Source organism: Staurois parvus, unplaced genomic scaffold, assembly GCF_062004578.1.
Source record: "Staurois parvus isolate SC_StPar_1 unplaced genomic scaffold, SC_StPar_1.0 ptg000130l, whole genome shotgun sequence".
Taxonomy (NCBI): Eukaryota; Metazoa; Chordata; class Amphibia; order Anura; family Ranidae; genus Staurois; species Staurois parvus.
In genome coordinates, this window is record NW_028317926.1 from 3,557,191 (window position 1) to 3,572,977 (window position 15,787).

At 41.5% G+C, this 15,787-nt stretch overlaps 1 protein-coding gene across 1 annotated transcript in view; it reads right to left on the minus strand.

The window, feature by feature from the left end:
• Positions 1 to 15,787, minus strand: part of MYRIP (myosin VIIA and Rab interacting protein) — a 609,431-nt gene that overhangs the window by 72,795 nt on the left and 520,849 nt on the right. The window contains 1 exon segment of the mRNA XM_089672529.1: positions 9,288 to 9,524. Coding sequence (XP_089528655.1) covers positions 9,288 to 9,524 — 237 coding nt within the window.

The following is a 15,787-nucleotide window of genomic DNA, read 5'->3' on the forward strand; positions in this document are numbered from 1 at the left end:
TCATATCTTTAATTAAGTCAAACTGCAAAATTTTAAAGTAAATTTGTCTTTGCAGTTAAATCACTACAACGTTGCCACCCTGCTGAGTTCACTGTTCTCTACTCTACCAATGATGTGAAGGAACCAGGGGCGTACTGACCATTTGGAAACTCGGCACTGCCCGAGGTCAGTACGGAGCCCCATGAGATGCCCCGGTACCTTTTTCATAGGCTTTTTTGAGTTTGGGCAAGGACACAGGGGGCCCCATGATCCCCTATTGCCCGGGGGTCCCATGAGTTGTCAGTGTGCCCCTGGAAGGAACTATGTTGAGGAAAGAAGAATGCCTCCTAATGAGACTCTTTCCTTTCTCTCAAGGCGCTGCAGTGATGAACACCAGTAATGATTCAGCTTTGCTGCACACCAGGCATTGTTACACTCATTGGGACACAGTACAAAAATAGCCCAAACCAGACATCACAATTGTGGATGTATGCACTATTGACAGACACACACCGTTTTATACAACTTGTGATCGTTAGGGGCTTTATATCAGACAGATATGAGAATTTTACTCTGATATGACTGACCCTTTTTATCCTCACACATATTAATGGATAAAGAATCTGTTAATTCCCCTGCACTTTACAATTGCTCATTCAACCTTGTTCATACTCTGTCATATTCTGATAATGTTTGAACAAAATATCCAGATAGCCATACAAGATTATTCAGCTCCTGACTTCTGGGGAGGACAATTGACATAGGCTAATCTTTAAGACATGTTTGCTGAGAAGATCAGGTCACCAGTGACACATCGGTGATTTGAGGACAAGTAAATGTCTCATTACGTATGTCCTTTTTGGTAAATCTTATGCCTGTTAATGGTCAGCCTAAACTATTGCAGATCAAGCAAGATTTTATATCTATAAGGCTAAGAAGGTCTATTAAAGACAACTACCAACTTTTATATTGGTATGGCAACCTCAATTACCGATAATCTAAAAGAAATCATGTGAAAAAAAATAAATACACACCATGATAATTATTGACTTCTTCAGCATATTTGAAACATTATATCATCATTTATACAGTGCCTACAGATATAGGACATACTCTCGAATAAAAACAGAAAAAATTTGCCTTTTTAATCATTTATTCAACAAAAATACTTGACTGACGTATTGCTGATGTTGCGGCTGCTATGACCCACTACTTCCATAACCCATGCACAATTCTGCTTATTTAAAAAATGATGCAGCAACACATTTTGGATTTACATGGCCATAGCAGGACTTTTATTAACAACCATAAATAACAGAATCACTTTTAGTACCATTTTACTTAAACAAAACTTTACAACCAAAAGTACCTAACTGATCATCTCCTTTGTCTCAGGTTAATGAAGGCCCATTTCACTATTGCATCGGATGTATCAACCACCACATTCCTATTCCGGCCCCTAGCCACAGTTACACCAGCTCAGGGACAATTTGTTAACCATTTTAACACCTGATGAAGCCCGTTGACCGATAGCCCCTTGCTGATGTCACTTCATAGGGAAGGTACACCCATTCCGAGATGGGCCCTACCCATCACACTCCACCTACTGCTTTGACCATGCCGGCCTACAAGAACCTGAGACCCCTGCCACAGAAAGCCTGCCACAACCGCAAAGCCCATTGCAGGCCCTCCTGCAAGCTCAAAATCCACATATCTGTTCCAGCAGCAGTCAAATGAACCCCCTCCCCTCTCAAATAGAGCCAATTATTGCCCTCCATCTCTACATGGTGAACCACCAAACCCCCATTGTGGATAAAGAACCTGGCCACCTCCTCGTTCACCTTGATACTTGCCTTGTTAAGCCTAGCCACAGAGGGGGCCATAAGCCACGCAGCCCTACCAATTATGTCTGACCACACCAAAATAGTGTCTGGAAAGGAAGAGTGGAGAAGATCTTAGTGTCCCAGATCAATTCCTGCATGGACCGTAAGCCAAAATCATTGCCCCCACGTGCCCGGGACTGGGACCCCGATCCACCTCACCATGACTTCACCACGTGAAAAACCCAACTGCCTGCCATCAGGTCTGACTGCGTTCATCTTAGCTCCCCAAAACACATGTGAATGGCTGGGTATCCACATGAAGCAAGTGTCTTAAAAACATAAACAACAAGTATCACAAATACCAAAGAACCAAGATGACACAACACAGAGACCCAACAAGTAGTGCACACAAATGCTACACACTGAGTGACAACATGTCCCCAAACAATGAAAGGGTCACAGAAAACACAGTGTCAGGAGGAAAAAAACACAACATGTAACGACCAACAACAGCTATAAGAGTTATTGACGAACATATGAATGGAAACGCTGGGATTCCCAAAACCCCAATTCGCCTCAGAATCCGGTTGCTAAGAACCCACTGGGCAGCCTCCGTGGCTGTCTTTATCAGGAAAGAATGTGAAGTGTAATCTGATGGCAAAAACCCCGCCGCCACCAGGCAATTCTTGAAGACTGCAATAAACTGAAAACAGGACAAAGAAAGGCCTGGACCTCGCAGTTTGGAGTTTTAGCCAAGCAAGCACCACAGAGACCGGGCACAGAGGAAAATCCGGAACCCAACTCAACTCTACCTGGGCCCCACGACCTAACTGACCCGTTTTAGACTTGCGAATAAGTAAAATCATCCCATCTTTCCGAGATACCACATCGGAATAAGCCAATCCCCCTTCCCTACATGAAGAAGTACTTACCAATTCCCCCACCGAAAGCTCCCTAGAAAAGGCCAGCACAAACGCTGACCGAAACAGCTCGAAGGAAGTTCAACACACTGCAGGCAAGTGATCCGACAGGACCCTGAGCATCAAAAAAGATACAGCAAGAATCAGCAACCCAGCGGCCCCAACGGTAACCCAGCAATGTCATTTGCACCAGAAGAGACTTTGTAACATCATCGACACCTAGCAACTGGAGTAGAAATGCCAGGCCGACCATTATCCAGCTCACTGAAGAAATGGAAACACAGTTGTTTCTGATAAGATAGAGCAAGGCATGTAGCCTTTACTCATCCCCAAAGCATCCTCCTACCAAACTTACCAGCTCAGGCCATTACCACCAGATCAGTTCATAAGCTGTCCAGGTGGACTCCGAAATTGAGCGACGAATCAGATTGGTGATGGTGGTGAGATGACATCCCACAAATGACTATGGCACTGAATTCCGAGTTGATTCACCTTCGGCACCAACTGACGGAATCTGTCCCACTGCAAGCGAGATTGTTCTCAACCCCAGGAACATGGACAGCATACACAAAAACATTAAAGCTCAGACAGCGCAAAATGCCGAAGCAGATGCACCACAGGAGGGGAAGAAGCAGAGAGTGAGTTAATGGCATGCACCACACCAAGGTTGTCACAGTGAAACCGTTTGTTCTTAAATTTTGAGCCCCACAATTCCATAGTCAGGATGATCGGAAACAATTCCAACAATGCCACGTTGCGAATGAACTCCGATACGCTCCATGAGTTGGGCCATCACCCCGCACACCAACGTCTGTGGAAATAGGCCGCAAACCCCACAGAACCTGCCACATCGGTATACAGGTCCAGGTCTCCGCTCGACACCGCCCACCCCATCCACAAGGATCTCAGATTATAGGTAGCCAGAAATATCTCCCAAACCCGCAGATCGTCCCGATGCTCCTTGCCCAGTCTAACAAAGTGGTGAGCAGCTTTAACCCCAGCAGTAGCTGCAGCCTACGGACCAGCTTTTCTTGAAGGGACATACTGGAAAGCCAGCATCCAATTAGCACGGATTAGTGTGTTCTGGTAGATGTTCTGCTTAGTTAGCATGGCGATCTCTCCAATTTTTTTCATTCAGCCCACTGGAAAAAAAACTGACTGTGTGTACCATGCCTATGTTAATGTCATGTTTCATTTGTTCAAATACTGTATATCACCTTTATCTGTAGGCACTGTTTGAATGAAGATCTAATGTTTGCCTGTTTAAATATGTTGAAAAGGTGAACAATTTTTATGGAGTGTACTTAATTTTTCATGTGACTGAATATGGTAAATCTTCAGAGCAAACATTTCAAAACAACCTGTTGATTCACACCTACATACTGCTGAAGTAAGATGCAAAACTCAAATTTTCCTGCAAATGTTAAGCTTAGAATTACTCACCTCCCAAACCTAACTACTGGAGTTCCTAGTTCCTAAAAGACCTGCATATAGTAGCTTTGGATGTCCTGATGTTTTGACACGTAGTTTACATGGAAAGGATCTCTGCTTATGCATGTTTCTCTAAAAGCTCAGTTTGAATTGCCCAGGTTATGGCAAGTTTCACTTGTGGTAGAGCCACTTGTGGTAGAGCCACCCACTGACAATAATTTTGGCAAGTAGAAAAAAAAACAGAGTATTCTGATTGTTATGTTTAACATATAACATAAAGTGTATGTAAACCCAGTATGCTAAAAAAAATTGTTTTTGTTTGTGATTGCATGCTTCCTTTTCCTATGTTTGCACCAGGTAATTCTGCTATTATGAGCCTTCCTTCTACATTCTTGTCCTAGGGTGACATCACAATCTTAGTGTTATTCTATGTAGGAGTAGCATTGTCACCCTAGGAAATAAGAATTTACTGCTGCCTACTGTACATGCTTAAGTGAAGCCACACAAAGCACCTGCAGATATAGCTGAACTCTTTACTGGAGGCTTTTCAGATGAGAATATTTGTAAGAAAACTCGTACGAAAATTATTTTAACATTCGATGAATGGGTAAATGATGTTTGAAAATTGACTTTTGCTTTTAACATTTGATTTTAAAATGCATGTAATTTCTGAACGATAACCACATTGGGGTGTAAGGGAGCACTCTGATGGGAATACCTGATGTAAGGTGGTAATGTGATGGGGATACCTGATGTAAAGGGGCACTCTGATGGGGACAACTGATGTAAAGGAGCACTCTGATGGGCACACCTGATGTGATGGGAGTACATGATGTAAAGTTGCACTCTGATGACGACACCTAATGTAAGGGGACACGCTGATGGGCACATCCTATTCGGACCTCAGCCAGAAGACAATTTTTGTGCCCGGACCTCCTTGAATTTAAATTCAATACCCCTGCTCTATAGTAACTCTTCTACTTCTTTTTCATTGCAGGTAAATAATGGATTCCAAGTAGAAGCAATATGCCGTCATTGAGATCTTGACAAAGAAGGGGTGCAGGCTGTCCAATTAACTGCACTCCTATGATCCAAAGGAGAAATATAGCCAACATAACTTTGGCTACACTTCTCCTTTAAGCATTACTTTTAGTACAGCCTTTGTAAATAATGCAGCAATATATCCCACCACTATTCACCCACGCAATGAAACAAGTGTTTTTAAGTATATCAAACTGACAAAATTCAAAGAAAATACAAATGGTCCACACAGTGCGCATAATCAATACGAACAAGAACACTTTCCTCTTTAAAGCAGTTCTCCAACATATAAGTGGCCAGAGTGGAACAGAAGATGAAAAAAGCAAAAAGTGTAAAATCCTTTCGTCTTAATATCACTTAAAAGATCAACATATATGAACTTAAATGGCACGAGTGTTTCTTAGCACTATACATACTAGCATCAGTTGTGTATTGCTCTGTGGTCTTTGGTATATATCCCATGTCTTTGCAGGCAGCTCTGTACTGATTGCTATTGATGCTGTTATGTATAGTGCTAATGAACACTCGTACCCTGGTAGTACATATATATGCAGATTTTTTTGAGTGTTATAAAAACTAAAGGATTTTACACAATTTTTGTTTTTTATACTCTATTCCACCTGAAAGGCTTCTCTTCCACTTGAAGTCTAAGTTCACCATATTTAGAGAGCAACATGTAACATGCTTAGCATCCACCTCCTCTCCCTTATGATAGTGAGCGGGGCATCTTCTCCCCACACCTGCTGTCAAAATTTTAAAAAAGCGCAGCCATGCAGGGCTCCGCCCATATGGCTATGTCCTTCATTCACATTTTCGTGTGGATTTATAGACTACAAGTACTGTTAGCTCTTACAGCTAACAGCTTGTAGTTCTCGATGAATTGAAAGGGTGTTGGTGAGCATTCTTGTAGTTCATTAATCTTTCTGCTCTCAAGTATCTGTTTGCCTGTATCAGTTGGGGCAGATAGATATCTTGACAGTCTGCAGAAGCCCCATATTTCACATGCAATCTGCTCAGTATAGGTGCAGTTCTTTACAGGCTCCTCAGAAATAAAAGCTATTTTTTTTACCTCCAAAACATGTTTATTATTTTAAGGTGAACATAGCCTTGCAATGTTTGAGAACTGCTTGAAAGAGGAGAGTGTTTGGAAGAAAGTATTGATTGTGATTCCATTCAGTCCATATAGATATAGAAAAGTGGCAATCTAGAGGACAGTGATCTTGCTGGAAGCAGTATTGACACAGGGATATATACAAAAGTGTTTTCCATAATAGAAAAGGAAATTAAATGATGAACACATTTCCAAAATTTGGAAAGAGACTATTGCAAGAGACTATTGGATATTGTTTTGGCCAAACACAAGTGCTGCATTGTGCGGATCTCTTGTATTGATTTCAATTTTGTCATTTTGATATTCTTAAATAACACTTGCCATTGAATGCATGAATAGATGTGGGTAGGAAGTGATATACCCTATATATATGTAAACTGATAAAAGTGCTTAACTTTTATGTAGCAGCTTCATCTAATAGTTTGTGATATTTTGATCGTATATTGTATGTTTAGATATTATTATTTATTTATTTCAGGTACTTATATAGCACTGTCAATTTTACGCAGCGCTTTACATATATATTGTACATTCACATCAGTCCCTAACCCTTGAGGGGTGTACAATCTAAGGGCCCTAACTCATATTCATACATACACATACTTGGGCCAATTTACAGTATCCAATTAACCTACCAGCATGGCTTTGGAGTGTGGGTGGAAACCGGAGTACCCGGAGGAAACCCACGCAGGCACATGGAGAACATGCAAACTCCAGGCAGGTGGTGCCGTGGTTGGAATTCGAACCAACGACCCGAGTACTGCCAGGCGGAAGTGCTAACCATTTAGCCACTGTGCTGCCCAATACAAGTACACTGCTCAAAAAAATTAAAGGAACACTTTTTAATCAGAGTATAGCATCAAGTCAATTAACTCCTGGGATATTGATCTGGTCAGTTAAGTAGCAGAGGGGGTTGTTAATCAGTTTCAGCTGCTTTGGTGCTAATAAAATTAACAACAGTGCACTAGATGGGCAACAATGAGACGACCCCCAAAACAGGGATGACCACTAACATTTTTCCTTACTCATCTGTTCTGACTCTTTTTCACTAGTTTTGCATGTGGCTAGGATCAGTGTTACTACTGGTAGCATGAGGCGATACCTGGACCCTACAGAGCTGACACAGGCAGTCCAACTTCTACAGGATGGCACATCTATACATGCCATTGCCAGAAGGTTTGCTGTGTTTCCCAGCACAGGCTCAAGAGCATGGAGGAGATTCCAGGAGACAGACAGTTACTCCAGGAGAGCTGGACAGGGCTGTAGAAGGACCAGTATTTGCTAATTTGTTCAAGGAGGAACAGGATAAGTGCTGCCAGAGCCCTACAAAATGACCTCCAGCAGGTCACTGCTGTGAATGTCTCCGACCAAACAATCAGAAACAGACTTCATGAGGGTGGCCTGAGGGCCTGACATCCTTTAGTGGGCCCTGTGCTCACTGCCTGGCGCCATAGAGCTTGATTGGCATGTGCCATTGAACATCAGAATTGGTAGGTCCGCCATCTGTTCACAGATGAGAGCAGGTTCACCCTGATCACATGTGACAGACATGAAAGGGTCTGGAGAAGCCATGGATAATGTTATGCTGCCTATAATGTCTAGACAATGGCATCCTGACTGCCATTAAGTATCAGGATGAAATCCTTGGACCCACTCTTGGTGCAGTGGGTCCTGGGTTCCTCCTGGTGTATGACAATGCCCAGCCTCATGGGGCGAGAGTATGTAGGCAATTCCTTGAGGACCATTGTATGACCCCCACACTAAATCCAATAAAACACCTCTGGGATATCATGTTTTGGTCCATCTGACTCCGCCAGGTTGCACCTCTGTAACCAGGAGCTCAGTGATGCCCTAGTCCAGATCTGGGAGGAAATACCCCAGGACACCATCTGTCGTCTCATTAGGAGAATGCTCCAATATTGTCAGGCATGCATACAAGCACATGGGGGCCATACAAACTACTGACTACCATTTTGAGTTGTTGCAATGAAATGTCTGCAAAATGGACTGGCCCTGCTGCATAATTTTTTTCACTTTGATTTTCAGGGTGTCTTTGAATTCAGTCCTCTCTAGGTTGATAATTTTAATTTCCATCAAACGATGGGGCATCCTTACGTTCCTAACACATTACCCAGTCCATATCAACATTTTTCCCCATTGAGATCCGATGTGTTTTCAAAGTGTTCCTTTAATTTTTTTGAGCAGTGCATTAGGAAAAAGTGTTGAACCTCTATTAATGTTTCTGTGTATTATGCACAACAGAACAGGAGAAGATGGGAGGGAGGTATTGGGGGAGATCTTTTGTATTTGAGGTTATTAGCCAGTTAACCCCTGTTCAATGCTTACATATCTATATATGTATAGCCAAAACTTTTTCTTTTATTTTGGATAGGGCAGGGATAGGGTAGGTAAGGTTAGATCCCCTGTCAAATTTCTATTGCTTCTGTGTCTCCACTGTGGAGGTTAAACCACTCTACTTCTCTTGCTGACCCCTATCGCTGAGACAGGATAATATAGGAAATCCAAGATTTTAGAACGGTTACCAGAACAACTGGTGGGGGAAATTCGTTCAGCTGTTCTTATGACAACTGTACCCCAATTTTAGAGAGAATTCTTCTCGCTTCCTCTTGTATCCCCAGCACAGAACGTGAAGGTAAAATTCGCCAAAGGGACAAGGGCAGCAAAAAATAAATACATATGGTTTTAAAATCTTCACTATTTACCCAAAACTAAAAAGAAAAGGTTGGGCTATAGATACATTTCAACAAGTGACACAATTATTTGGTTGAGGGGCATAGGGGGCAATGTACAGCCTGTTCATCATGGACAGAATAATAGGTGTTCATGTCAGATGAAAAAGGGATCTCCCATGTATTAAATCTTTCAGCAAAGAATAATCAGTTACTTTCAGGAAACTAATATAACGTGGGTCTAATTCTTATGAGACGTATAAGAGGTTTGAATACTTTCCTAGAATTGTACCTTTTTTATCTCTTCTTGTACACACTTGGAATTGTCCTCTGATGACAACATTTCACTGTTCCCAGTTTCCATTCTAAGTTCTGAATCCAGTTCTTCCCCAGAAGACATTTCTTTATCGCTAATCTTGGAGGTTAATTCACTTAATCGTGTTTTAAGCGTTTGCTCGAGACAATCAGACTCAGTTCTGTGATGTTGGTCACCACTGCTCATCTCTGTTTCTGACAAATCAGTAAAGCCCTATAAATAAAAGAAAGAGCATTATAAGGTACATTGCTCAGCTTTAACAAAATATTCCCTGAAGTGTTATAAGGCTTATCCATTTTATTAGTCAAGACTTCATTAATGTTAATTTCCAGTGAAGCTCAATTCTGTATGGATTTTGTCATATTCAGCTCTAAAAACATCCTAAATGAGATCTGTTCATATGTAGACACTAGACTTCCATCTCCTCACCTGTCATAGCAATTTCCACATAAAATTCAGAGCTGTGGTATTGCTGTCAACACTTAGAGCTGTAGAAATGTGAAAAAAAACAACCCTTGAAGTGTTGCTTCCCCTTTATGAAAGTGTTAAATGCTCATTTAGGCTCCCTCCATCCATGTGACCTTGCAGCCTCCTCTGTAAGGTGCTTCAGGATGCAGTTGCATGCTCCCCCCACCATGTTCAATGCAAAATTAAATAACCCTGCATTGCACATGATGATGTTGACGGATCACCCACAGATTGGAGTTTCAGGGATACAAGGAAAGGGCTGGAATGGTGGGGTAAGATAAATAACATAGCCTTTTCATCTCTTCCTAGACCAGGGGTAGGCAAACTAAAGAGGTGTAGATCTACCTAAACAACATCCTCAACAACGTGAAAAGTCAAAGATCACCAGGCACAGTGTGGTTTAAAGCACACCTGCTTTAAACCTCTAGTTGCTGTACTACCATGTCGCAATTGTGTGAATTGCACAACAATCATGGCTTTAAATCAGGTGGTGTGAAGGCAATATCGCCTCCACACCACCTGTCAAACACCTTCAGATCGCTCTTCAGAGGAGCAGCAGTGCCTGCTGTACTTGTGAATGAGCCCCTAGTTGCATTTGGCAGCAACACCCTTAGGGCTCATTTACACATAAGGTTGGGAGTTGGGGGGTTGTAAAACCCTGGGGTAAAACCCACCTCTGCTGTGGCATGTATACACCCATGGCCACTGCAGCTAAAAAGGGTGCAGTTGGGGTGGTAAAAACACATCTTAACTATGGGTGGGGTTTTACCACCCCCAAGCTGCAAATGTAAATGAACCTATACAGTTCTGAGCGCCCTATAAGGCTGCTTTCACACCAGGTGCAGCGCAGTGCATCTGCAACTTTCCTGGGTTAGCTGCTCTTTTGCCATAGACTTCTATTAAATCCTGCAGGTGTGGTTCACTTTCTGACAGATCCAAAACTCCTACATTCATGAATTTTGGTGTGCTTTCAGAAAGTGCAACAAACTCACGGGATATATTAGAAGTCTATGGCTAAGCACAGCAAACCCACAGGAACGCTGAGGGTACACTGCAGTGCGCCCACGGTGTGGGTAAACCACAGTGCAGCAGTGTGAAAACATCCCTATAGAGCCTTAAAGATATAAATGCATTAATATTTATTTATGGTACTTATATAGTGCAATCAATTTACATATATATTGTACATTCACATCAGTCCCTAACCCTCAAGGGGTGTACAATCTAAGGTCCCTAACTTACATTCATACATACACATACTAGGGCCAATTTAGACAGGAGCCAATTAACCTACCAGCATGTCTTTGGAGTGTGGGAGGAAACCAGAGTACCTGGAGGAAACCAACTCAGGCACAGGGAGAACATGCAAACTCCAGGCAGGTGGTGCTGTGGTTGGGATTTGAACCGGCGACCTTAGTTCTACCAGGCAGAAGTGCTAACCACTTAGCCACTGTGCCGCCATATAATATAATATAATATAATATAATATAATACAATACTGAAATATCCATTTTGTGTTGATATAGACTTGAACTATGCCAAATGATGTGTTACACACCGCTGGAGACAGGTAGCATTCTTGTATAAAAAAATGACAGTTGTCAGAAAACAGTTGTTTGTGGCAAAGAGGTTATAACTCTGGGATCCGAGTGCCAAAAAATGTCCTTTGGTGCCGATAGCTGTATTGCAGAGAATAAATTAGTGTTAGGAGGTTAGGATTAGGTGTTAGGGTTAAAGCGGTTCTCCAGTCTTCCCCCAAAAAAAACTAAAAGCCAGCAGATACAAATACTGTATCTGCTGACTATTAATATAAGGACATTTACCTGTCCAGGGATCCAGCCCTGTCCTCACCCAAGCCAATTCTTCAATTGGTTTTTAGTCCAGACACAGGCTTCTTAAGTAAGATAAAACCAGAAGTAAAGCTTTGCGGCTTCACAAATGGTTTCCCACTGTACATGCTTGAGTCACGCTACGCTCTGTGAATAGTCCCACTTTCTCCTGGACCTTTGATGAATCCCAGAAGGCTACAGGGGATAAGAGGGGGGAAGCAAACTTCCGCTCAGATTGCCAAAGCGATCCGACTGGAAGTGGGAGTGGGTAACTGTCAAAACAAGATACCCACTCCCCCCTCTTTAAGGTTAGGGTTAAAGGGGTTAAACATAAGGTTAGGATTTAGGGTTAATTAACTGTTACTTAGGAAAACATTAAAGGGTCTAAACCCATACAAACATTTGTTGGACAAATGTCACAGTCAATTGTCCAGGGTGCATACAATTTCCCTGTATTTTCTGTGATACTATGACTTCCTATAATTGTCAGTTAGTGGCCAAAATGTGATATACTTTTCTGAAAAAAAACTCAATCAGAAAATATACCTGCCTGATTGCTATGATGAAGAGGAGATCGCGTCAGCCATTTACAAGTGTCCTTTTCACATGTGGGACTCATGCACTTTTTCAAACCATGGACCATTGTTGGTCATGATATACCTGTTTACATTTGTCGTTTGTGAGTATACGTCTACTATTTTTTACGAATAAAGTTTTTATTGAGGTAATGCGAAAGGCTTGTGCGCCCCTTTCTTTTCTTGTTTTCTTTTCTTATCTTCCTGTAATGTTGGATCCAAACAGGGGCAGACTGACAACTCATGGGGCCCCCAGGCAATAGGGGATCATGGGGTCCCTGTGTCCTTGCCCAAACGTAAAATGGTCTATGAAAAAGGTACCAGGGGCATCTCATGGGGCCTACAAAAAAGGAGGGTTGTGAAAAGAGATTCACAGAAAAGCGGCTACATAATGAACAGAACGTGACACTAAGGGAATAATTTCCAAAAATTATGCTTTATTACACACAAATGAATATGACATATGGGCATTCGCCCTGGTTTACCATCACCTCAGTATGAGACAATACACACAGACCTAAAACCATTTAAAATGACACAAAAACCGGTCTAAATGTATGTGTAGCAGGGAAAATGGCTACATGAGTCTAGTGTCCCTGCAACACAAACACACAGGTGAACACTTCCCTGGGGAGGTGTATCCAAAAATTATGCCATGGGCATACCATAATAGAGGATATGAGGGATTAAACAGTAACCATAATGGCAAATCCCTATCAAGAAATCCAAAAAATTATGCTGTAGATATATATATCACATGTATGCAATGGAGCAAGCACAATATGCGTCAAAAAGGAGAGTAGCAGGCCTCAGGCCTGTATGAAGAAAGACATAAATGTCAAATATATTATACAATACATTCCTGTGCCGGCACAAGTGGTTGGGGCCCATTCATCTGTAATATAGATAGCTGTTTCCTAGAGCTCTTGGATGGGAATATGCCCCATTTATTTCCAGGATGGAAGAAAAGATGCACACAGCAGCACTCTGCTTGAAATGGTTTCTTCACCACTACATGTGGACTATACACCACTTTTTGTAGGAAAAAACAAGACACATCCCAAAGACTCTTCTGCCTGTTGAAATATATATGGTGTATCTTGTTTCCTATACAAAGCACCATGATGTCCCCATCCTGTAGTGAAACAAACAATATGTGGGAAGTCACTGACAGAGCTCACACTCTATAGAAGATATATAGGTCATATAGATCACAGAGGACCATATATCTAATGTCCTGCAACAATCCACTCACCACCTGTGCTATGGATAACGGGAATGAAAGAGAAATCCTTCATAGGTACTGCCATACAGGGCCAAGGCGGCCAAGGAACCACCGCTGACATCCGCCGATATACCGCGGGTTCCAGCCCCTTCTCGGCGCTTGTGCTGCTTAGGCTTGCCTCATGGCTTGTGAAGATGGCTTCCTCCTAATGGGTCAGCGTGCGTTCCACCTAGTGCGCATGACCGGAAGTGACGTATCTGACGTATGACGTCAACGCGTTTCGCCGATGGGCGTATCTCACTCAGCTTCGTCAGGACCAATGAAACAACCACATTTCAATTTCCTATTTATAGTGGGTAAAGACCCACCCATTTATGCAAAAAGCCAACCTGCAGTTATTCCTAATGGAAGAAAGAAAGGGCTAAATACTTAGCACAGCTGCTGGTCATTATTGAATATAATTAAAAAACAGATATCCGGAGACAACAGAGAGGGGAGAGACTTTAGCAATTTTGACGATGCATATATTGATCACAAAATCATGAATTAAATATATTCGTCAACTAAAGCACCCATCACATTCTAACCAGAAGGTGGCGATATTAATCAGAGAATCTACAAGTCTATCCACTGAGTCAAATTATCAAAAAAACCCCTCTGAATTACCATAATATACCACAAGATGGCAATATAACCTGAAAATTCTCATTAAGGGTCACTTCAACAGAAATACCCCAATTTTTAAAAAAATATCCATCCTATGGTATGATTATTATTAAAGAAAAAAGGTACAAAGAAAGAAATTAGCTCAAAATACCGTCCTGATACATATGGTTTGGAGCTATATTTAAACTCATAACTTGAGATCATCCATATTGTTTTAGTTGTTTCCATATACATACATACTTTTTAAGGATTTAAGTGAAATATTAGTGAAAACAAAAATCCCACAAATTAACCACCACATGGCAATAATAAAGTACATGGCTATAGCTATTTTTCCAAAAATACTTGGAGATCACATTCCACATTTAACCCCTTAGGGTGCAATGTATCAAGTTTATATATCCAATATTTTTCTTTTTTAAGCAGTTCTCTGTCAAAGTCACCTCTCCTCTGTGGAAAGTGCAGTGCATAGAAACCTTTCACTTTCGTACCATCCAGTTTGCCTCCATGATATTTAACGTAATGTTGGGCAAGATTACTATCAGGTTCATTAGATCTAATATCTCTAAGATGTTCACCTATTCGTACTTTAAGTTGTCTTTTGGTCTTACCTACATACATCTTTTTACAGGGGCAGGTTAAGATGTATAATACTCTTACTGTAGAGCAATTTATGAGACTCTGAATTTTATAATGAGTATTATTTCCTGAATCATGAAAGGAATCCGTACGATCCACATATTTGCAAATTTGACATTTTCCACATTTAAAAATCCCTTTAGTACGTGATTTTAACCATGTTGTTTGTTTTAATGGTTGATAATCTGAGTGAATGAGAAGATCACCAAGATTTGGTGCTCTTCTCGCTACCATCTGGGGGCGTTCGCCTACAATCTTACTCAATCTGGGGCATTGAGTCAAAATCTTCCAATGTTTTTCTAATATCAATTTTACATCTTGCCATTGGGCTCCAAATTGGGTTATCATTCTAACAGGTTGATCACTCAACTTGGCCTTCACATCCTTTTTTGAGGATAATAAATCCTCGCGTTCAGTTTGATATGCCCGTCTCCGAGCATTTCTAATTTGAGAATGGGAATATCCTCTTTCCCTAAATCTTCTATAGAGGTCCTGGGCCTCCATCCTAAAGTCATTGATATTTGAACAATTTCTCCGGCATCTCAAAAACTGTCCCACTGGAATCCCTGAAATCAGTGAACGCGGATGATAACTTCTTGCCTCTAATAGGGTGTTGGCGGCAGTGGGTTTTCTATATGTCTTTGTAAGAAGTCTTCCATTTTCAACTCTAATCTCCAGATCTAGAAAAGAGATACATCTTTCATCAAATATATATGTAAGTCCAATGTTAAAGGAGTTCTGATTGAGCTCTCCCAAAAACAATTTTAATTCCTCAGATGTTCCTCGCCATACAAGGAACACATCATCTATATATCTTAACCAGATCTGGACATTTGCAAGAAATCTTGATGATCTGAATACAACCCGCTCCTCCCAAAACCCTAAATGGAGACATGCATAGGCCGGAGCCCACGGTGCTCCCATACTGGTACCCCTAGTCTGTTGATAAAAGGTATTATTAAATTGGAAAAAATTATGTTTTAATGCAAATTCCAATAGCTCACTGATAAACTCATTCTGTCCCCCCGACGTAGGATATGTTCTGTCAAGAAAATAAGAGACTGATCTCACACC